This window comes from Tachyglossus aculeatus, chromosome 4, assembly GCF_015852505.1.
Source record: "Tachyglossus aculeatus isolate mTacAcu1 chromosome 4, mTacAcu1.pri, whole genome shotgun sequence".
Classification (NCBI taxonomy): Eukaryota; Metazoa; Chordata; class Mammalia; order Monotremata; family Tachyglossidae; genus Tachyglossus; species Tachyglossus aculeatus.
In genome coordinates this window covers 92233478-92257857 of record NC_052069.1, presented here as the reverse complement: position 1 = coordinate 92257857, position 24380 = coordinate 92233478, and the positions used below count along the sequence as shown (strand labels likewise).

The 24380-nt window shown below is 42.9% G+C and overlaps 1 protein-coding gene across 1 annotated transcript in view; it reads left to right on the top strand.

The window, feature by feature from the left end:
• Positions 1–24380, top strand: part of SLC26A7 (solute carrier family 26 member 7) — a 167023-nt gene that overhangs the window by 122628 nt on the left and 20015 nt on the right. Inside the window, exons 11-14 of the mRNA XM_038745336.1 lie at positions 10498–10604; positions 13418–13484; positions 16764–16901; positions 23540–23588. Coding sequence (XP_038601264.1) covers positions 10498–10604; positions 13418–13484; positions 16764–16901; positions 23540–23588 — 361 coding nt within the window. The remainder of the gene's footprint in view (positions 1–10497; positions 10605–13417; positions 13485–16763; positions 16902–23539; positions 23589–24380) is intronic.

Genomic DNA, 24380 nt, shown 5'->3' with positions numbered 1-24380 from the left:
AGAGCTAAGAAAACGGAGACTCATGAGTCCCTGAAGTGTTTGTGATTTTGTTTGAAATGCCTTAAATAATTCTGCCTGGAACACACACCATTAGATTGAGTTGGCTGAAACAGAATTTCCATATCAAATTAAAATAGATTGGTTAGGGGAAAACAATATCAGTCAGGAATTGATTGGCTATGCATTTTTATTTTTCTAAGTCTTAGTGTTCTTTGAAACTGATTTCATATAAGATTTTTATGAAGTCTATAAATATTTGGGATCTTTGAGAGGGAGCCAAACTCTCTGTGGAAGCATTAGACAACTTTGGAACTGAATCAATGCTGAATGTCGACCAAAGTAGATAGTTTTCTCGGCTCTTTGCCTTACTGCATATCTTGCCCCTTCATAACTAATTGGCATAGAATTACTGGATAGTATTTAATGGTGAAATAGTTTAAAATCTCATCTGTTCATGGGTCAGAAATTGGATCCAAGAGCTGTAGTCAAGAAAACATCATAGATAGATTTTCAAGACAAGTTTAAAGAGCAGAAAAGGGTTTTCATCATAGACAGTTAAATCTGGTGGAGGAGTGTAAATGCTTGTAATAGTAGCATTTAGGAACTGAAAACCAATTCAATTCCTGTTGTAGAGCAAGACTTAGAGACAGCTTGGCCTGTTGGAAAGACTGTGGGCCTAGGAGTCAAGGGTCTCAGTTCTAATCCCATCTCAGCCATTAAAAAATGAAAAACTATCCAGATTGAGTCACCTACAGTTGAGTCACTTAACAAGAAGCGTGATCTAGTGGAAAAGCTACATCTCTGGGAGTCAGAGGACCTGGAATATAATTCCAGCTCCACCAGTTACCCTGTGTCCTTAGACAAGCCACTTCACCTCTCTGGGCCTCAGTTTCCTCACCTGTAAAGTGAGCATAATAATTATATGAATATTATTAATATATGCTAAGTATTTACTGTGTGCCAAGCACTGTATTAAGATCTGGGGTAGATACTAAGTAATCAGGTGAGACATAGTCCATGTCCCCCGTAGGGCTCACATTCAAAGTGGAAGGAGGAACAGGTATAGAATCCACATTTTATTTACAGATGAGGAAACTGAGGCACAGAGACGTTAAATGACTTGTCAAAGGGCACACAGTAGGCAAGTGGCAGAGGTGGGATTAGAACTCAGATCCTCCAGTTCATAGGCTTGTGTTCTTTCTACTCAGTCACAATGAAGCTAACACTCCTGGGAAGCAGCGCTGGCTTAGTGGAAAGAGCCCAGGCTTGGGAGTCAGATGACGTGGGTTCTAACCCCAGCTCTACCACTTGCCTGCTGTGTGATCTTGGGCAAGCCACTTAACTTTTCTGTGCCTCAGTTTCCTCATCTGAAAAATCGGGATTAAAATTATGAGCCCCATGTGGGACAACCTGATTACCTTGTATCTGCCCTAGTGCTTAGAAAAGTGCTTGGCACGTAGTAAATGCTTAACAGATACCATAATTGTTATTTATTTAAATATCTGTAAGCTACCTCCTGCTTAAAACAGCTTTAATGTGAACCCAAAAGGAAGGCACTACAAGTACTCTAGGCAACTGTTTTGCAAATTTACAATGTAGGAATGTGGTATCGAAGTATATCATATGAACAGTGCTTGGCACATAGTAAGCGCTTAACAAATGCCATCATTATCATTATTATATGTCCTGCCTCTGGCCTAGATCTTCCTCCCACTTCATATCTGGCAAATGATCATTCTCCCCGCCTTCAAAGCCTTATTAAAATTTCATCTCCTCCAAGAGGCCTTCTCCAAGTAAACTCTTATTTCCCCTAGTAATAATAATAATAATGGCATTTATTAAGCGCTTACTATGTGCAAAGAACTGTTCTAAGCACTGAGGAGGTTACAAGGTGATCAGGCTGTCCCATGGTGGGCTCACAGTCTTTCATCCCCATTTTTCCAGATGAGGTAACTGAGGCACAGAGAAGTTAAGTGAGTGGCCCAAAGTCACTCAGCTAACAAGTGGTGGAGTCTGGATTTGAACCCATGACCTCTGACTCCAAAGCCCGTGCTCTTTCCACTGAGCCACTCTGCTTCTCTGACAGTTTTCTGAAGCTGCTTCTCTTCGCTGCTTCACCCTATTAGCTCTTACTTCTGCACTGCCCTTGCACTTAGATTTGTGTCCTTTATTCACCCCACCCTCAGCACCACAGCACTTATGTGGCCTAGTAATAAGAGCTTGGGAGTCAGGGGATGTGGATTCTCATTCCGACTCCTCCTCACTTGTCTGCTGTGTGACCTTAGGTAAGTCACTTATCTTCTCTGGGTCTCAATTACCCCATCTGTAAAATGGGGATTAAGACTCTGAGCCCCACGTGGGACAACCTGATTACCTTGTATCTATCCCAGCGCTTAGACCAGTGCTTGGCACATAGTAAGCGCTTAACAAATACCATTATTATTATTATTATCTGTAATTTATATTAATGTCTGTCCCTCCTTCTAGATTGTAAGCTCCATGTGGACATGGAACATGTCTACCACTTATGTATTATGTACTCTCCCAAGCAATTAGTACAGTGATCTGCATTCATTCATTCAGTCAGTCATATTTATTGAGCACTTACTGTGTGCAGAGTACTGTACTAAGTGCTTGGGAAGTACAAGTTGGCAACATATAGAGACCCAACAACGGGCTCACAGTCTGGGCTCACAGTCTAGAAGGGCGAGACAGACAACAAAACAAAACATGTAGACAGGTGTCAAAATCGTCAGAACAAATAGAGTTATAGCTATATGCACATCATTAACAAAATAAATAAGCACTCAATAATTGATTGATTGATTGAAGAAATGTGATTTGAGATTCTCTTCACCTGAAATTATTTTCCTGGTTTTGTTACCCTACTTGCTAAGGGTCTCCGAACATGACAAGGGAGCAAAGTTGGTCAGTGCCTTACCGAGATGAGATTTTTGTTCCCTCATACTTAGATGGTGAGCCCCATGTGGGACAGAGACTGTGTCAAACCTGATTATCTGATTATCTTGTATGAAGCACAGTGTTTAGTACAGTGCTTAGCATATAGCATACATGTACTATTGAAAAATAAATAAAAGTTTGCTGAAGAATTTAGTCACAGGTATGATGGGGAGAAAAAGGAAAGTTTAACTCTCAACCCTGCATTTTGGGGTTAAAGGGGGACTGTGAGCTGGGAGAGGTCTGGGTGATCCGGCCACTGTTGGGGTTCATAGTTCAGGGAAGTAATCATCCCCTGAGGTGGGAGCAGAAGATATTCCATGGTCTGTCTCCTAGCTACATTATCCTGGTAATCATAGCCAAGGTGCTCATGTTGGAGACAGGTGGGGAATACACTGTGGTTCCATTAAATCAGGTGTCAGCAAACTCTGTATGCAGATGAGTCAAAAGAAGTGACTCCTAAGATTGGTGCTCTTAGAAGCAAAGTTAAAGGAACCCCCAGGTCCTCTCATTTCACCTCTTGCTTCCAAGTAGAACTGTCCCAGACAAGCAATTCTCAAGTTTCACTGCAGAAATAATAATAATAAATAATAATGATGGCATTTATTAAGCACTTACTATGTGCAAAGCACTGTTCTAAGTGCAGGTGAGGTTACAAGATGATTAGGTTGTCCCACGTGGGGCTCACAGCCTTAGTCTCTATTTTACAGATGAGGTAACTGAGACCCAGAGAAGTTGAGTGACTTGCCCAAAGTCACACAGCTGACAATTGGCAGAGCTGGGATTTGAACCCATGACCTCTGACTCCAAAGCCCATGCTCTTTCCACTGAGCCACGCTGCTTCTCATGTAGCCTAATAGAAAGAGCACAGGGCTAGGATTTGGGAGACTTGGGTTCTCATCCCAGCCCTGCCAGTTGCTGGCTGTGTGACCTCAGGCAATTCACTTAACTTCTCAGTGCTTCAATTTCCTCTTCTGTGAAATGGGGATGAAATACCTGTTCTCCCTCCCTTTTTAGATAGTGACCCCTGTGTACTTGTTAAGCATTTGCTATGTGTCAGGCACTGTTCTCAGCCCTGGGGTAGATACAAGCAAATTTATTTGGACACAGCCCCTGACCCACATGGGGCTCACAGTCTCAATCCCCATTTTATAGATGAGGGAACTGAGACCCAGAGAAGTGAAGTGACTTGCCCAAGGTTACACAGCAAACTAGTGGAAGTGCCGAGATTAGAACCCATTCATTCATTCATTCAGTCGTATTGAGCGCTTACTGTGTGCAAAGCACTGTACTAAGCGCTTGGGAAGTACACGTCAGCAATGTATAGAGGCGGTCCCTACCCAACAACGGGCTCACAGAAAATAATAATAATGATGGTATTTGTTAAGCACTTACTATGTGCCAAGCACTGTTCTAAGCACTGGGGTGGATACAAGGTTATCAGGTTGTCCCAGGTGGGGCTCACAGTGTTAATCTCCATTTTATAGATGAGGTAACTGAGGCACAGAGAAGTTAAGTGACTTGCCCAAAGTCATACAGCAGACAAGGGGCAGAGGAGGGATTAGAACCCACGACCTCTGACTCCCAAGTCCGTGCTCTTTCCACTAAGCCACGCTGCTTCTTTATGACCTTTTGACTCCTAGCCCTGTGCTCTATCCACTACATCTGGGCAAGATAATTGTGTCTCAGTCCCCTCATCTGTAAAATGGGAATTAAGGTTGTGAGCCCCATGTGGGACAGGGATGCTGTCCAGCCCAATTAGCTTGTATCTATTCCAGTGCTTAGACTAGTGCTTGACACATAATAATAAGCGCTTAAGAAATACCATCATTATTATTGTTATTTCTATTATCTACCCTAGCACTTAGCCCAGTGCTTGGCTCATAGTAAGCTCTTAATAAATTCCTCCATTCTCCTGATTGCTTGCTCTAGAGCCCTGCAGCGAAGGAGACTTCACGACCTCCTACATAAATCTCTGCCAGGTCCCCAAATTGTCACTGCTGGGCCAGGAAATAGACTGTAAGCTTGTTGCTTGCAGCGAGTATGTCTATTTGTTGTTGTGTTGTACTCTTCCAAGTCCTTAGTACAGTGCTTAGTACAGGTTTTAGTACAATACAGTAATCCCGACTGGATTACTGCATCAGCCTCCTCTCTGATCTCCCATCCTCCTGTCTCTCCCCACTTCAGTCTGTACTTCACGCTGCTGCCCAGATCATCTTTGTGCAGAAACACTATGGGCATATTACTCCCCTCCTCAAAAATCTCCAGTGGCTGCCTGTCTACCTACGCATCAAGCAGAAACTCCTCACTCTCGGCTTCAAGGCTGTCCATCCCCTCGCCCCCTCCTACCTCACCTCCCTTCTCTCCTTCTACAGCCTAGCCCACAGCCTCCGCTCCTCTGCCACTAACCTCCTCACTGGGCCTCATTCTCGGCTGTACCGCCATCGACCCCTGGCCTGGAATGCCCCTCCTCCTCACATCTGCCAAGCTAGCTTTCTTCCTCCCTTCAAAGCCCTACTGAGAGCTCACCTCCTCCAGGAAGCCTTCCCAGACTGAGCCCCCTTTTTTCTCTCCTCCTCCCCATCCCCCCGCCCTACCTCCTTCCCCTCCCCACAGTACCTGTATATATGTTTGTACAGATTTATTACTCTATTTTACTTGTACATATTTACTATTCTATTTATTTTGTTAATGATGTACATTTAGCTTTAATTCTATTTGTTCTGATGACTTGACACCTGTCTACATGTTTTGTTTTGTTGTCTGTCTCCCCCTTCTAGACTGTAAGCCTGTTGTTGGGTAGGGACCGTCTCTATATGTTGCCAACTTGTACTTCCCAAGTGCTTAGTACAGTGCTCTGCGGTAAGCGCTCAATAAATACGACTGAATGAATGAATGCTCTGCACACAGTAAGTGCTCAATTAATGCGACAATGAATAAATGAAATGAAACCTTGGAGCAGTTGCTCAAATCTTTGAGCACTGAGAAGCAGTGAGGTCTGATGGCTAGAGCACGGGACTGGCAGTCAAAAGGTTTCTAATCCCAGCTCCCCGCTTGCCTGCTGTGTGACCTTGGGCAAGTCACCTAACTTCTCGATGCCTCAGTTACATGGGTATTTAAACTCTGAGCCCCATGTGAGGCAGGAACTGTGTCCAACCTGATAAACTTGTATCTACTCCAGAGCTTAGAACAGACCTGGAACATAGTGAGTGCTTAACAAATACCATAAAATAAAGCTGCTGCCCAAAGGTCCATGCATTTTTATGGCCAACCCCATGTGACCTATGATATCAATCAATCAATGGTATTTATTGAGGGCTCACTTTGTACAGAGTACTGTAGGAAGAGCTTGGAAGAGTATAACACAACAGAGTTGGTGGACATGATCCCTGTCCACTATGAGTTTACACTAAAGAGGAGGAGGCAAATGTTGAAATAAATAGAAAAATGGGAGATGATCGGGCATGCAGATATGCCCGAGCCGTCACCAAAACCTGCCGGTCTCAGCTCCACAACGTTGCCAAGATCCACCCTTTCCTCTCCATCCAAACCGCTACCCTGCTCGTTCAAGCTCTCCTCCTATCCCGTCTGGACTACTGTATCAGCCTCCTCTCTGATCTCCCATCCTCTTGTCTCTCCCCACTTCAATCCATACTTCATGCTGCTGCCCGGATTGTCTTTGTCCAGAAACGCTCTGGGCATGTTACTCCCCTCCTCAAAAATCTCCAGTGGCTACCAATCAATCTGTGCGTCAGGCAGAAACTCCTCACCCTGGGCTTCAAGGCTGTCCATCACCTCGCCCCCTCCTACCTCACCTCCCTTCTCTCCTTCTACAGCCCAGCCCGCACCCTCCACTCCTCTGACACTAATCTCCTCACCGTGCCTTGTTCTCACCTGTCCCGCCATCGACCCCTGGCCCACGTCATTCCCCGGGCCTGGAATGCCCTCCCTCTGCCCATCCGCCAAGCTAGCTCTCTTCCTCCCTTCAAGGCCCTACTGAAAGCTCACCACCTCCAGGAGGCCTTCCTAGACTGAGCCCCTTCCTTCCTCTCCCCCTCGTCCCCCTCTCCAACCCCCCATCTTACCTCCTTCCCTTCCCCACAGCACCTGTATATATGTATATATGTTTGTACATATTTATTACTATATTTATTTATTTATTTTACTTGTACCTATCTATTCTATTTATTTTATTTTGTTAGTATGTTTGGTTTTGTTCTCTGTCTCCCCTTTTCAGACTGTGAGCCCACTGTTGGGTAGGGTCTGTCTCTAAATATTGCCAACTTGTACTTCCCAAGCGCTTAGTACAGTGCTCTGCACACAGTAAACACTCAATAAATACGATTGATTGATTGATTGATATGTGAGGAGTAGTGTGGCGTAGTGGATAGAGCCCGAACCTGGGAGCCGGAAGGTCATGGATTCTAATCCTGGATTCTCTGCTTGTCTGCTGTGTGACCTTGGGCAAGTCACTTCACTTCTCTGGACCTCAGTTACCTCGTCTGTAAAATGGGGATTGAGTCTGTGAGCCCCATGTGGACAGGGATTGTGTCCAACCTGATTTACTTGTGTCCACCCCAGTGCTTAGTACAGTGTGTGGTACATAGTAAGTGCTTAACAAATACCACAACTATAATAGGTACGTAAATGCCACTGGGATGAGAGTGGAGTGAACATCAATTTCTTAAGGGGTACAGATCCAAATACATAGGTGATGCAGGAGTAGAGGAGAAGGGAGTTTCAGAACAGAAGGAGTGTGGCTCAGTGGAAAGAGCCCGGGCTTTGGAGTCAGAGGTCATGGGTTCTAATCCTGGCTCTGCCAATTGTCAGCTGTGTGACTTTGGGCAACTTCTCTGTGCCTCAGTTACCTCATCTGTAAAACGGGGATTAAGACTGTGAGCCCCCCATGGGACAACCTGATCACCTTGTAACCTCCCCAGCACTTAAACAGTTCTTTGCACATAGTAAGCGCTTAATAAATACCATTAAAAAAAGGAGGATGTGGGCTAGAGACTGGCAGTGAGGCAGTTGAGAATGAGGTACACTGAGTAGGCTGGCATTAGAGGAGTGAATTGTGAGGGCTGGGTCATAGTTGGAGATTTATGAAGTAAGTAGGAGGGGGAGAACTAATTGAAGGCCTTAAATAATGTGGTAAGGACATCATGCATGATTCCATGTGATGATATTTGTTGCATCATGTGACTGCTAGAAGGGATAGGTATAAAGAGGGGAAAGGTAAAGGAGTGTGAAACTTGGAAAGGGGTAGAGGAAACAGAGGAGGGAAAATGGAGGAAGAGGGAGGAGTGTGAAAGAGGAAGGACAGGGGAAGGGAGGAATGATATGTGGTTTCTAATCCCAGCTCTGCCACTTGTCTGCTGTGTGACCTTGGGCAAACCACTTAAATTCTCTGTGCCTCAGTTACCTCATCTGTTAAATGGGGATTAAGACTGTGAGTCCCACATGGGACAACCTGATTACCTTGTATCTATCCCAGCACTTAGAACGGTGCTTGGCACGTAGTAAGCACTTAACAAATACCATCATTATTATTACTAAGGATAGAAGAGACTGCGAGCCAGCACTTGCCCTGCTCCTGCCTGCAGCTCACTGGAGCTGGGAGGGAAGGAGAGGGCAGGTGTCGGTGGGCCTTCCCTGGTCCTTCTGCCTACTTCTCCTCTTGCTCAGATCTTGGGCCATTTACTATGATGCTGATCAGGAAGAAATTCCCCACCTTTTCCTCTTTCTATTTAAATTCATTTACTGAGAAAATAATAATGCAGGATTATGCTTTAATACCAACTGGACAAGCAGGAGAAGCTATGCCAGGTGGTTGGGTGGGGGAACTTCATCAGGACATGGGTGTCCTTCCTTTCTGTGAGGGGGAGAGCAAGAGAGAGGGAGAAAGTGGAGAGGGAAAGAAATAGAAAACAAATTATCTGGTTGTTTTCCTCCTTCTCCTTGATGTGGCACACCTGCAAGTTCGTGATGATGCTCACAGCAGCCAACACAAGGACTGAACTCACCCCTATCCCAACATTTTTATTTTGTTGGGTTTTTTAATGATATCTTTAAGCGCTTACTATGTGCCAGGCACTTTGCTAAGCAATGGGGTAGATACAGTTACTCAGGTTGGACATAGTCCATGTCTCACATGGGGCTCACCATCTTAATGCCTTTTAACAGATGAGGTAACTGAGGCACAGAGAAGTGAAGTGACTTGCTGAAGGTCCCATATAGCAGGCAAGTGGTGGAGCTGGGATTAGAACCCAGGTCCTTCTGACTTCCAGATCTGTGCTCTTCTCTAGGGCTTCATTTTCCTGCCCTATCCACTATAGTAATAATCATAATGGCATTTATTAAGCGCTTACTATGTACAAAGCACTGTTCTAAGCACTGGGGAGGCTACAAGATGATCAGCTTGTCCCACGGGGGGCTCACAGTCTTCATCCCCATTTTACAGATGAGGTAACTGAGGCAAAGAGAAGTTAAGTGACTTGCCCAAAGTCACACAGCTGACAAGTGGCAGAGCCAGCATTTGAACCCATGACCTCTGACTCCAAAGCCCGGGCTGTTTTCCACTGAACCACACTGCTTCTCACTATCAGTCTGGGTGACACCCAGCATAGGGGAACACATAATAGGTGAGGGGTGTCCTGCTCTGCCGGCTTTGGCTGGCCCATCACAGTGTTTCCGCTTTGTTACAGCAGGAGAGTGGTAGATGAGGAAGGTGAAATGGGGGTTGGGGGGCAGAGTCACTTGAGCTTACACTGCCTTTCAGCGAGGCATTGAGGTGCCATCGCCCTCAGCCCCTTTCTGTCTTAGAAGGACACGAAGGGATGGCTCAGTTACTTCCTGTCCAGCTTCCTCCATAGCATGTTGGCATGTAGTCAAAGCTAATTAATTCATTCATTCATTCAATCGTATTTATTGAGCGCTTACTGTGTGCAGAGCACTGTACTAAGTGCTTGGGAAGTACATGTTGGCAACATATAGAGACGGTCCCTACCCAACAGTGGGCTTACAGTCTAGAAGGCCCAAAGCCCCTGCTCTTTCCACTGAGCCACGCTGCTTCTCTGTAGAGGGTAGAATATTTATTGAGGGGCTGGGGCTAATAGCCTTGCCTCATAGTTTTGAGTCCATGGATGGAGGCCTGAGTTCAAAGTCACACTTGGTTTATGAGCCACGGGTTCCCCAAGCGTGGCACTATGATCCCCTTAGACTGCAATCGTGGGCAGGGAACATGTCTACCAACTCTGTTGTATTGTGGTCCCCCAAGTGCTTAGTTTACAGTGATCTACACACAGTAAGCACTAAATAAATACCATTGATATTGTTAGACATAAACTCATCACTGGTGACTTGAAAATCTGGGCAAATTGATAAATCTGGGAAAGGTTTGTTTGAAGGATGAGCCTCTTCTCCAGGATCTTATATTTCCTGGCATGAAAGGCACAATTAAGATCATGGTACTCATAAATTCTTGATATTCCAAGAGGAAGAAGTAGAAACTAATAGTTTTGCCTGTTTTTTTTTTTCCAGAGCATCTGGGTCAGTACATATATCTTTACAATATGTTTTGCTGCTAATGTAGGACTGCTATTTGGAGTGGGCTGCACTATAGCTATAATGATCGCCCGCTTCCCAAGGTAAGATTATTGGGGTAACAATAATCATTAGTGATAACTGTGGTATTTGTTAAGTGCTTACTATGTGCCAAACACTGTACCATGTGCTGGGTTTGATACAAGATAGTCAGGTCCCCCAAGGGGCTCACAGTCTAAATAGGAAGGAGAACAGATACTGAATCCCCATTTTGCAGAGGAGGGAACTGAGGCACAGAAAACTTAAATGACTTGCCCAAAGTTACAAAGCAGGTATAAATCAGAGTGAGGAGCGTAACCCAAGTCCTCTGACTCCCTGGACTATTCTTTCATTCATTCAATTCAATCGTATTTATTGCGTGCTTATTGTGTGCAGAGCACTGTACTAAGTGCTTGGGAAGTACAAATCAGCAACATATAGAGACGGTCCCTACCCAACAACGGGCTCACAGTCTAGAAGGGGGAGTCAGACAAGAAAACAAAGCCTATGCTCTTTCCATTAAGCCATGCTGCTTCCCAAAGTAAATCATGACCCTTATTTTATCTCACCTATTCTTCTGTACTCTGTTAATCAATCAATCGTATTTATTGAGCACTTACTGTGTATGAGAATTGTACTAAGTGCTTGGGAGAGTACAGTATAACGGGGTTTGTAGACATGTTTCCTGCCCCCAGCAAACACAGTCTAGAGTGATTAGGAGTGTTATCTACTCAACTGAGAGCCCAGAGAGCGCTGTACACATGAACAGCTTGAAGTATTATGTTCATCCCCTTTACTTTCTAGGTGTCAATCAACACTGTTCTTTGAGGTCCCCCAGATTCATGGAAAGCCCAAGTTCATATACTCTCTGATAACCCGAAATGGTCCTGATTCTCTGCCTAGCTGTGAACCCGAACATTATTTATTCATTATTAAGTGAATGATAAATTTTTTTAATGAGAAAAGGATGATATAGGATTATGTTTTAATACAAACTGGACATGCTAGAAGCCCTTCAGATCCTCTACTCTGGCCCACCTCCCCCTAAAATCCCAACATCCATGTTCCATTATTCCTGTAACTCTTCTTCTCCACTATTGTCTGTGCCATCATCCCAGTGTACATCCTTCCTTGTCACCTTTTCCCTAACCCCTCTGATCTGCGGGTCCAACCTTCCAGAGTCATCCTTCAACCTCCATTCATTCCTCGATTGCCCTCATTAGCTCTCCTCCTCTTCATTGAGGTGTAGAAGCATTGTGGTCTAGTGGAAAGAGCACGGGCCAAGGACTTAGAGGACGTGGGTTCTAATCCCAACCTTGCCACGCACCTGTAATAATAATAATTGTATTTCTTAAGCCCTTACTATGTGCCAAGCACTGTACTAAGCCCTGGGATGGATACCGGCAAATGAAGCTGGAAACAGTCCCTGACCTAAGTGGACCTCACAGTCTCAGTTTCCATTTTACAGATGAGGTACCTGAGGCACAGAGAAGTGACATGACTTGCCCAAGGTCACAAAGTAGACAAGTGGCAGAGCCTGGATTGGAACCCATGACGTTATTACTCCCAGGCCCAGGCTCTAACCCTTATGCCTGCTTTGTGACCTTGGGCAAGTCACTTAACTTCTCTGTGCCTCAGTTTCTTCATCTGCAAAATGGGGATTCATTATCTGTTCTTCCTCCCACTTAGACTGTGAGCCCCATATAGACCTGACTATCTTGAATCTACCCAAGTGCACAGTAAAATCTTTGGCACATGATAAGCACTTAAGAAATTCCATGATTATCATTATTATTATTGTTATTATTATTCTGTTGTACTCTCCTAAATGCTTAGTAATAATACAGTGCTTTACATGTGTAAGAGCTCAATAAATACTATCAATTGATTATTATTATTGTGAGGGGCCCAGAAAAGATAGCCCCGATTCACCAAATCACAATAATCCGGGACAGTTCCTAGTCAACCTCTTGAAGGTTATAACTCAAGCTGTTTCCATGTCACCTGGCAGGAAGATGGGCTATTGTTTAGCATCTGGGTGACCAATTGGGCCGGGCTAGTCCGTGCTGAAGAGAAGGATGAATCTGTCAAAGACTCACTTTTGATTAGATGAATATGTGCTAGAATTTAGGTGGAGCCCCTCACAAATGAAGGGTCTTTAACCTTCAATCCAATCCTAGTCTTAATCATGATAATGAGAATCAGAGAGGCACAGTGGCTTAGTGGAAAGAGCAAGAACCTGAGAGTCAAAGGACCTGGGTTCCAATTCCAACTCCTCCACTTGTCTGCTCTGTGACCTTGGGCAAGTTACTTAACTTCTCTGTGCCTCAATTCTCTCATCTGCAAAATGGGGGATTCCACACCTATTCTCCCTTCTACTTAGGCTATGAACCCCATGTGGGACCTGATTATCTTGTATCTATCTCAGTGCTTACTGCAGTGCTTGGCAAATTCAAATATTATAATTGTTATTATCTTTATTAAAATGTAAGGTTACCACTTTATAAATATCAATGTCCATAAAAAATAAAACATGTTCAATTAATACTCAAATTTTTGAGTATTAAAGATTAAGTAACAGTGAATTTCTAACAAGTCCATCACAGATAGATCCTCCAACTTTTTCATAAATAGCATATATGAAAGAGGGAGAAAATTCCTGCTTCCAGAATAGAATTAGTATATGCATAGGTAAAGGATTATTTGAGCTGCCACAAATAAACAGGTAGATTAATAAATTTGTTATTGGTGGAAAATATAAATTTTCAAAGGTGTAAAGGTCTGATAAATTTAAGGTGTTCTTTATTCTTTAAATACTTCATCTCTCTGAACAATTAGAAAAAAGTCTACTTCATTGTTTTATCTGCCTTCTTTTCAGAGCAAAGACCTTGAATTTGAGAAGTATGAAAGAAATGGAATATAAAGTGAAAACTGAAACTGATTCTGTAAGTTTATCCTTTTCTCTTCACACAATTTAGTTCGATTTGCTTCTGCTAGGAGTTAAAAGGCGGTTCCCTAAATACAAGAGCTGATGAATGATCGAGTTAGAAAATAATAATTTTCCCCACTTTCGATTTTTGATGAAGTGGCATTTGTATATCTAGGTCAGCTGTAAGTATAATGATTATAATTTCCAAATAAGAAATCTGTTGATTAAATAGGCCTGGGGTAGGTGGGGGAATTCATTGGAGGAAGACACCTTGAGCTCATTGATTACCAATCTTTGAATCAGGTTACATTATGGAAAAGAAGAGTAATAATAATAATTGTGGTATTTGTTAAGTGCTTACTATGTGCCAGGCACTATATTAAAGCATTGGTGTGGATACAAACAGATCGGGTTGCACACAGCCCCTGTGCCATGTGGGGCTCACAGTCTCAATCCCCATTTTACAGATGAGGTAACAGGCACAGAGAAGTGAAGTGACTTGTCTAAGGTCACACAGTAGACAAGTGGCAGAGCTGGGATTTGAACCCATGACCTTCTGACTCCCAGTCCCTTGCTCTATCCACTATGCCGGGGAGAATTGTTGTCAGGATTATATTGGTACTGCAAAATTCCATGGAGGGCTAGTTTAAATTGGTAAATAAAATGATTAGAACTGAAGTGGACTGGAAAGGAAAAGGAGGCTCTTAAGAAGGTACACTTGAGATGCAATTATTAGAAATTGTGAAATCCAAAGTCTGTGATCAATCAGTCAATCAGTGATATTTATTGAGGGCTTACTGTGTATAGAGCACTGTACTAAGCACTTGGGATGTTATAGTTTACTATGTGGTACACTTGGCTGCTCTGCTATTCCACTGATTTATTATGTACTTTAAATTTTCAACCCAATGTTCTTAGGGAAGAGTAACCCAACTTTGAAAGAGGAGAAAAATGCACATTTGTACATAGATAAGTTTCTCAAATGGGTCTGGACCCTAACCTTTTTTAGGAAGTTCGGTTAACATTTTTCTTCAGTATCTTTAATGTTAACTTGTCTATCCAACTCCATGGTTCCCTTCATTCATTCATTGTCATATTTATTGAGCACTTACTGTGTGCAGAGCAATTCTGTAATGCCAAGAACAGGTTTCCCATCACGGGAATCATTTTTAAGTGATTTAGAAATGGACTGAAAGTTGGAAGTAGCCAGAATCCTTTTGAAAAATCTGGCACTTATGGAAGTGGCTGCTCTGCTGGCTGGCTCAGGGGGTGAAACAACTTAGTTCTGGGCCCTGGTACAAGACTTTTGGCTGGCCTCAGCTGGAAGAGGGAAGAAGGGAAGGTCTGATGTTTAATCCTGGCAACTCTGTGCCTCTTGCTTCCAGACCTCCAAACTCTGAAAAGTCATAGTGGTCAACCAGCTGTCCAGCAGATAACTCAAAACACCTCCAGGTCATATGGGGCCAGGGCCCCTGCATCTGCTGGTTGGATTCTTTGAACTTGGTAGCCACACCAAGTTTTCCCCTGAAATTACTCCCCGAAGCAGGTTTGGGAGCTTTGAATTAGCATGAAAACCTCCTCTTCTTTAGGGTTAGAGCTGAGCCATGAACCTTTAGAGGCTTGCTTAACAATGCTAGTATGGCATTTGCTTCCTTTAGTCCTTGTAAGTGAATTCCATCTTAGACAAAAGCCCAGATTGATGGTCCCAGAGCCTACACAACTACCTGTCCAAAATGTAGGGAACCTTATGATTGGAAGACTCATAATTGAGAGCTCATGAATCACCATTCCACGAGCCCTGGCCGCCTCAAACTTTTCCAAATGGGCAAATATGCGAGAGAGATTCTGAGGGGATTTGAAGGAAGGAGGAGAGATCAAATATTTTTTTTTTCCTCTGCAAAGATCATTAGACTCAATTCCACCCTCCACCTGAGTGAAGAAAGGAAACCCCGTGGGTGGAATTGATTTTTGTCATAATGAGTCATTTAAATCCCACCCAGAGTAATGGCAGGTTTTTCTCCAAATAAACAAATCAATATATTGCCAGTCGCTTTTTCTCTCTTTGCTGAAGAGATTCAGCTCTTTCCTAGCATCAAGAGCTCAGTATTTCTTATGGTAAACATCCAAAAAGTCAAATGAAAACAAGTCAAATGTGAACTAGCAGGTATGCAATCTTCAACTCCCATCAACGATGAAGGTATATTTTCTTGTGTTTCCCAGTCTTCAATCTTCCTGACATTAATCCTTTATTACTAGTAATCCTGATGATAAAAAAATGATATTCAATCTCACTAACTGAAATCAGGTTAGAGTGAATTTTTTTATTTTCTATAACAAATTTCCAACCTTAACATGTGAGAGGCCACCTTCTGATGAAGTTTTGACCCATGCCTTTATCTTCAAAAAGTTCCGGAATCATTGATTTATTTAACAACATTACAGTTATCTCTGTTTATTGGGCACTTATGGTGTGTAAGTAAGATTCTTCAGAAATGTTGGCTTTGGAAAGTAGAGCTGAGGGACTGTGAAATGTTTGGTGGCAGCAGCAACTCTTAAAAGACTTCTCTATAATTACCTTTATTTAATCTTTAAGTCTGTTTTCTGGTACCTCCTTCTTGTTGACTGCTGACATTTATTGAGGGTTTTTCACCTCTCCCATTTCAGAGGGGCTGGGAGGCTGCTCCAGTTATTCCTACAGGAAGAATAAAGAAACTAACATGAACCATTATTGAACCCTAAACAATGCAAGAGTACAGTCCTGCTGGGTTGGTGGTGGATTGAATAAAGCTTGAATTGCATTTTGCCATTATTGAATGGAGAATGTCCAGGAATAGTGATTTACTGTTTGGGGTTTACAAGGACTTTATTTTTGATTATCTTTAACTGTTGTTCATATCTTCCATAGGAATACTTTTCATTCCAGAAGAGTCTTGAAGGTGTTCTCTATGTCTAAATGCTTATCGTTAGTTTCTTACTATGAATCCAAAGTAATACTCAGTAATTATGACATTGTTCATGCTTTCTAATCTACTTAGTAATGGAGGATTTGCCCTTTCTATGAAGTTAACATCTCATATACTCAGTGTTTTGCAGAGAAGTGTAATTGAACCTCCTTGTCGACACTTAAGGAATAGCTAACAGAAAACATCATCTAGAAGATTATGAACATAACTAAAAAATGTATTAATATTTTGAAAACAATATTGTCTACTAATTTGATTTACTATAGGAAGAAATAATTTATCTTCTAAAGTACCTCACTAAGAAATTCTGAATCTTTGTTTTTTCCCTAAAGGAATCTTTGCAGCAGGTGAAAATAATCACAGTTAACAATCCACTCATTTTCCTGAATGCCAGCAAATTTCATGCTGATCTAATTAAAATAATCCAGAAGGATAATACAAGCTCCCAGCCACTTGATGATATTAATAAGGTAGGATATGCTGTTTGTATGAATAGAGAGTCAGACTGGGTAGGCCTGTTTTGTCAATGAGAGTCTTAGAAAATTGAACCAAATAGATAGAAATGACACCCTCACTTGCCTAAAATTGTATTCTGCATTTTGGAATATATCTGTGTTGCTACTTTCATAATTCAAGCACATGGAATAGAACTGAAGTGCCATAATCTGAAGTGATTAAAAGGCTTGTATTAATTTTAACTTCCTCTTAATGAGTTTCCTTTTGTTGTATTCATATTCAGACATTAAAAATCCTACAAGAAAAAAAAAAGACTGAAATGCTTATTTTGACATATCCAGTTCACTTTAAGGATGTGTGGACACCATCACAAACATACATTTTGGGAATAAATACAATTTAGGTAGTGGTGTGACGTAATTGAAGATCACAGGCCTGGGACTCAGAGGAGCTAGGTTCTAATGCTGGCTCCACCACTTGCTTGCTGTATGGCCTTAGGCCTCAGTTTCCTCATTTGTCAGAGGGGGATTTAGTGCCTGTTCTCCCTCCTTCATAGACTATGAGCCCCATATAATAACAATTCTGATATTTGTGAAGAACTTATACCATGTGCACCAGGCACTGTAATAATAATAATTAATAATTATGGTATTTGTTAAGCATTTACTATGTGCCAAGCACTGTACTAAGTGCAGGGGTTGATACAAGGTAATCAGGTTATCCTATGCGGGGATCACAGTCTTAACTCCCACTCTCCACTGGTTCCTGCCCCTCTGCCTTCAAACAAGTCCATGTCTCCCCCATCCAAAAAAAACCCTCCTTTGACCCCACCTCCCCTTCTACTTATCACCCTATCTCCCTCCTACCATTCTTTTCCAAACTCCTTGAATGAGTCATCTACACCCACTGCATCGAATTCCTCAACGCCAACTCTCTCCTTGACCCCCTCCAATCTGGCTTCCATCCCCTACACTCCACCAAAACTGCCCTCTGAAAGGTCACCAATGACCTCCTTCTTGTCAAATCCAATGGCTCCTACTCTATCTTAATCTTCCTCAACCTCTCAGCTGCCTTCGACATTGTGGACCACCCCCTTCTCCTCAACACGCTATCCAACCATGACTTCACAGATTCCATCCTCTCTGGGTTCTCCTCATCTCTCCAGCCGTTCATTCTCAGTCTTCTTTGCGGGCTCCTCCTCCCCCTCCCATCCCCTTACTGTAGGGGTTCCTCAAGGGTCAGTTCTTGGTCCCCTTCTGTTCTCTATCTACACTCACTCCCTTGGTGAATTCATTCACTCCCACAGCTTCAACTATCATCTCTACGCTGATGACACCCAAATCTACATCTCTACCCCTGCTTTCTCTCCCTCCCTTCAGGCTCAGGTCTCCTCCTGCCTTCAGGAAATCTCCATCTGGATATCTGTCCGCCATCTAAAACTCAATATGTCCAAGACTGAACTCCTTATCTTCCATCCCAAACCCTGCCCTCTCCCTGACTTTCCCGTCACTGTAGATGGCACTACCATCCTTCCCGTCTCAGAAGCTCGCAACCTTGGTGTCATCCTCGACTCCACTCTCTCTTTCACCCCTCATATCCAATCAGTCATCAAAACCTGCCAGTCTCACCTCCACAACATTGCCAAGATCTGCCCTTTCCTCTCTATCCAAACTGCTACCTTGCTGCTTCAATCTCTCATCCTATCCCAACTGGATTTTTTGCATCAGCCTCCTTTCTGATCTCCCATCCTCTTGTCTCTCCCCATGTCAGTCTATACTTCACACTGCTGCCTGGATCATCTTTGTGCAGAAACGCCCTGGGCATGTCACTCCCCTCCTCAAAAATCTCCAGTGGCTGCCACTCAAACTACGCATCAAGCAAAAACTCCTCACTCTCGGCTTCAAGGCTGTCCATCACCTCACCCCCTCCTACCTCACCTCCCTTCTCTCCTTCTACAGCCCAGCCCACACCCTCTGCTCCTCTGCCGCTAACCTCCTCACTGTACCTTGTTCTCACCTGTCCCGCTGTCAACCCCCATTCCACGTCCTCCCCCTGGCCTGGAATGCCCTCCCTCTGCACATCCGCCAAGCTAGTTCTCTTTCTCCCTTCAAAGCCCTACTGAGAGCTCACCTCCTCCAGGAGGCCTTCCCAGGCTAAGCCCCCTTTTTCCTCACCTCCTCCCCATCCCCCCACCCAACCTCCTTCCCCTCCTCACAGCACCTGTATATATGTTTGTACAGATTTATTACTCTATTTATTTTACTTGTACATATTTACTATTCTATTTATTTTGTTAATGATGTGCATCTAGCTTTATTTCTATTTATTCTGATGACTTGACACCTGCCCACATGTTTTGTTTTGTTGTCTGTCTCCCCCTTCTAGACTGTGAGCCTGTTGTTGGGTAGGGATTGTCTCTGTATGTTGCCAACTTGTACTTCCCAAACACTTAGTACAGTGCTCTGCACACAGTAAGTGCTCAATAAATACAATTGAATGAATGAATGAATTTTTGCAGATGAGGTACTGAGGCACAGAGAAGTTAAGTGGCTTGCCCAAGGTCACATAGCAGACAGGTGGCAGAGCCAGGATTAGAATCCACAACCTCTGACTCCTAAGCCCATGCTCTTTCCACTAAGCCATGCTGCTTCTCTGTACTAAGCACTGGGGTGGATACAAGCAAATGGGGTTGGGCACAATCCCTGTCCCACATGGGGCTCAGAGTCTCAATCCTCATTTTACAGATGAGGGAACTGAGGCACACAGAAGTGAAGTGTCTTCCCCAAGGTCATACAGCAGACAAGTGACGGAGCTGGGATTAGAACCCATGACCTTCTGATTCCCAAGTCCGGGCTCCATCTACCACCCCATGCTGCTCAGGCCTTCCCAGACTGAGCCCCTTCCTTCCTCTCCCCCTCGTCCCCCTCTCCATCCCCCCCATCTTACTTCCTTCCCTTCTCCGCAGCACCTGTATATATGTATATATGTTTGTACATATGTATTGCTCTATTTATTTATTTATTTTACTTGTACATATCTATTCTATTTATTTTATTTTGTTAGTATGTTTGGTTTTGTTCTCTGTCTCCCCCTTTTAGACTGTGAGCCCACTGTTGGGTAGGGACTGTCTCTATATGTTGCCGACTTGTACTTCCCAAGCGCTTAGTACAGTGCTCTGCACACAGTAAGCACTCAATTAATACGATTGATTGATTGATTGATTGATTGATCCATATAAGACAGGGACTTTGTCTGAACTGATTATTTTGAATCTACCCCTGCACTTAGTAGCTTAAGGCATGGGGCGTAGTAAGCACTTAGCAAGTACCCTAATTAAATTTATGCAAACTGGGACTTGTAGGAGGGTTATCTGTAAGGTTTTCTTCATATAGGGCCTGGTTCCTATTAGGAAACCTGTATTTAAAATGCTTAATTGATCCAGATGCTCTACTTCATTTACAGCATTTCAGAAGAAGGGAGAACATTATTTTACCTAGTTGGAATGGAAGGGAAACAGCACAAAATGACCCTCTTGAAACCAGGCAGGTTGACCTAGCGGAGAGACCCAAAGACAGGAGCCCTGGGTTCAAGTCCCATGTATGCTACTTGCCTGCTGTGTGACCATGGGAAAATTACTTAACCTCTCTGGCCCTCAGTTTCCTCACCTGCAAATTCTGATGGTTTTGACACCTGTCTACACATTTTGTTTCGTTGTCTGTCTCCCCCTTCTAGACTGTGAGCCCGTTGTTGGGTAGGGACTGTCTGTATATGTTGCTGACTTGTACTTTCCAAGTGCTTAGTACAGTGTTCTGCACACAGTAAGCGCTCAATAAATACAATTGAATGAATGAATGAATGAATGAAGCGAGTCTCCCAGGCAAGGAAAGATTCTCACTTTCCCTTTTCATCAGTGCTCTCTCTCTCTCTTTCTAGTTCCCTGAACACAAACAAGACTAAGGAGGAAGGATTTGGGGCCAAACAATACAATATTTTTGGAAAATGCTTCCCTTGTGCAGACTCAGCTTGTCATGTTGAACTAATACTTTAGAAATATAATACAGAAGAGAATTCTGGTTTTTTGCCTCAAGACTGCCCAGGGCAAACTTCATGCTAATTGCCTGCCATGATTGAGCCTGTCTCAAAAAAATGTATTGGCAGTAATCCTGTCTTAAACCAGCCCCAGGCAACTGGATGTCAGCATTTCTGTTTGGCATCTAGGCTACATAAAAAATTAATCAATCATTGTGGTATTTGTTAAGTGCTTAGAATGTGCCAAGCACTATACTATGCGCTGAGATAAATACAATACAATCATATCATAAAGTCGGTGTCCTACCCAGGCTTCATTCATTCAGTCATATTTATTGAGCAGTTACTGTGTGCAGAGCACTGTACTAAGAGCTTGGTAGAGTACAATGGAACAATAAGCAGACACATTACCTGCCCACAACAAGCTTATAATCTAGAGGGGGGGGAGACAGACATCAATACAAATGAATTAATTACAGATATGTACATAATGACTGTGGGGCTGGGAGGGGGGAAAGACCAAGAAAGCACATCAGGGTGATGCAGGAGGGAGTGGGAGAAGAGGAAAGGAGGGGCTTAGTCTGGGAATGCATCAAGGAAGAGATGTGCCTTCCATAAGGCTTTGAAAGTGGAGGGGGAGTAATTGCCAGATTTGAGGACAGAAGGTGGTCCAGCCCAGAGACAGGATGTAGGCTAGGGGTTGGTAGTGAGATAGGTGAGATGGAGGCACAGTAAGAAGGTTAGTATTAGAGGAGTGAAGTGTGCAGGCTGGGTTGTAGGAGAGTAACGAGGTAAGGTAGAAGGGGGCAAGGTAATAGAATGCTTTAAAGCCAAGGGTGAGGAGTTTTTGTTTGAGGCAGAGGTGGATGGGCAAACACTGGAGTTTTTGGGGGAGCAGGGAGACACGTCCTGAATGTTTTCATAGAAAAATGGTCTGGGCAGCAGAGTGAAGTGTGAACTGGAGTAGGGAGGTCAGCAAGGAAGCTGATGCAGTAATCCAGGTGGGATAGGATGAGTGATCGTATTAACATGGTAGCAGTCTGGATGGAAAGGAAAGGGTGGATTTTAGCAATGTTGTGAATGTGGAACCAACAGGATTTAGTGATGCATTCATACTTTAAGAGGGAGGAAGGGAGAACAGATATTGAATATGGATTTTGTAAATGAGGAAACTGAGGCACAGAGAAGTTAAGGCACAAAACATATGTACATCCCTATAGATTATATATTATAAATTATATATTTATATTAATGTCTGTGTCCCCCTCTAGACTGTAAGCTTGTTGTATCAATCAATCAATCAATCGTATTTATTGAGCACTAACTGTGTGCAGAGCACTGTACTAAGCGCTTGGGAAGTACAAGTCGGTAACACATAGAGACAGTCCCTACCCAACAGCGGGCTCACAGTCTAGAAGGGGGAGACAGAGAACAAAACCAAACATACTAACAAAATAAAATAAATAGAATAGATATGTACAAGTAAGATAAATAAATAAATAGAGTAATAAATATGTACAAACATATATACATATATACAGGTGCTGTGGGGAAGGGAAGGAGGTAAGTTGTAGGCAGGGATCATGTCTAGAAACTCACGTTGTATAATACTGTCCCAACTGCTTAGAACAGTGCTCTGCATACAGTAAGTCCTCAATAAATACCGCTGAGGGAAGAAAAAAAGCTACTTGCTCAAGGTTATCCAGCAGGTAAGGGGCAGAGTGTCAGGGGTGGGATTAGAACCCAAGTCCTCCCATTCTCAGGCCCCTGTTTTTTCCACTAAGCCATGATGAAATGATGACAGTTCAGGCTTTTCCAGTTATTCTGGTTCCTTGTGCTGCTTAGCTTGTTGTCACTCTAGAAAATACACATTAGAGACAGAGGACTGATTGGGCTTGTTAGCCCCTTTGGGAAGAAAATGTACTATAGTAGCTTTTTGTGAGCAGGGTCTCAACATCCATAACCCTTGTAAGGCAAGATGGGTTCCCTGGAGAATTTCGTAGCATTCCACCTCAGGCTAATTTAGCTCTGAAACTGATATGTGGCCTAAGCGCTTAGTACAGTGCTCTGAACACAGTAAGCGCTCAATAAATACAATTGAAGAACATGGTCCTGGAGGTCAAAAGGACCTGGGTTCTAATCCCAGCTCTGCCGCTTGTCTGCTGTGTGACCTTGGGCAAGTCACTTCACTTCTCTGTGCCTCAGTTACCTCATCTGTGAATTGGGAATGAAGATGGTGAGCCCTGTTTGGGATGGGGACTGTGTCCAACCTGATTACCTTGTGTCTACCCCAGCATTTAGAACAGTGCTTGACAGATACTAAGCGCATAACCATCACCGATATTAGTAGCATGGATTCCAAGTCAAAGTCGAATCTGATGAAACTTCATTTTCTTAGGTTACAGATTACTTTAGAAGACTAGCCTATGGACAGCATAGAAAAGCTTCCTGTTAATGTGATACAGATTAGGTTTTATAATCACTTCATAGCCAAACTATTGCCCAAAGGGCAGTAGGTATTTACTTCTAGATCAGAAACAGGAGATACTAGAGTATTTCAGGGTTTAAAATTAATAAAATTTATGCATATTTCTATATAACTTTTCTTTCTGTTTCATTTCAGTGTGAACAGAACACACTGCTCAATTTGGTTTCTAATGGCAGCTGTAATGGTAAGTTAGCCACTTGGAAGATAAATTGGAAATGCTGTGACTTGGATAGATCCCCAGCCGTAGAAAGATTCTGCTTTATTTTTAGTATTCATTTGTTTCACTGTTTTGTTTATAAAATATACCAGGTTGAATTTTTGCACTGCTTAGGTACTTGTAATGAAAGTTTATTCACACTTTTATCCTTTTCAAACACCCATTTTTTTAGAGAGATAAAGTTGAATTGGGACCTACAGTTATAACTAATATTTATATTGTCAATTTAGGGACAATTATGGTATTCACTTAGGTTTGCTAAATTTTCAATACGATATTCACTCAATTTCAGATAAAATGATACTTTCAAGAGGAAGGGAGCTAGTCTAGTGGAAAGCCATCTGATATAAGGGTACAGGATTCCTCGGTCTGTCAAACATTTGCTCCTCAACTTTCCTAACTATATAATGAGAACATTAATGATATTTGGAGTATTATTGTGGGATTATTATGATGATATGGTGTTATTATGGGATTTTTGTGACAGCATGGAACCTATGCATTGAGAGTGTATACATAGGCTTTGGATGCATGCGTACCTACAGAAATCTGTCCTTCATACTCAGGGAAGATGCCACTGACACTGAAATTCAGTGATAAGTGTGGGTATGACTGAAAACATCAATGCAGGACCTATCTCCTCGTCTAGAGTGTATGATTGTTGTGGGCAGGGAACAGGTCTTTCAACTCTGTAATATTGTATTCATTCATTCATTCAATCATATTTATTGAGCGCTTACTGTGTGCAGAGCACCTTAC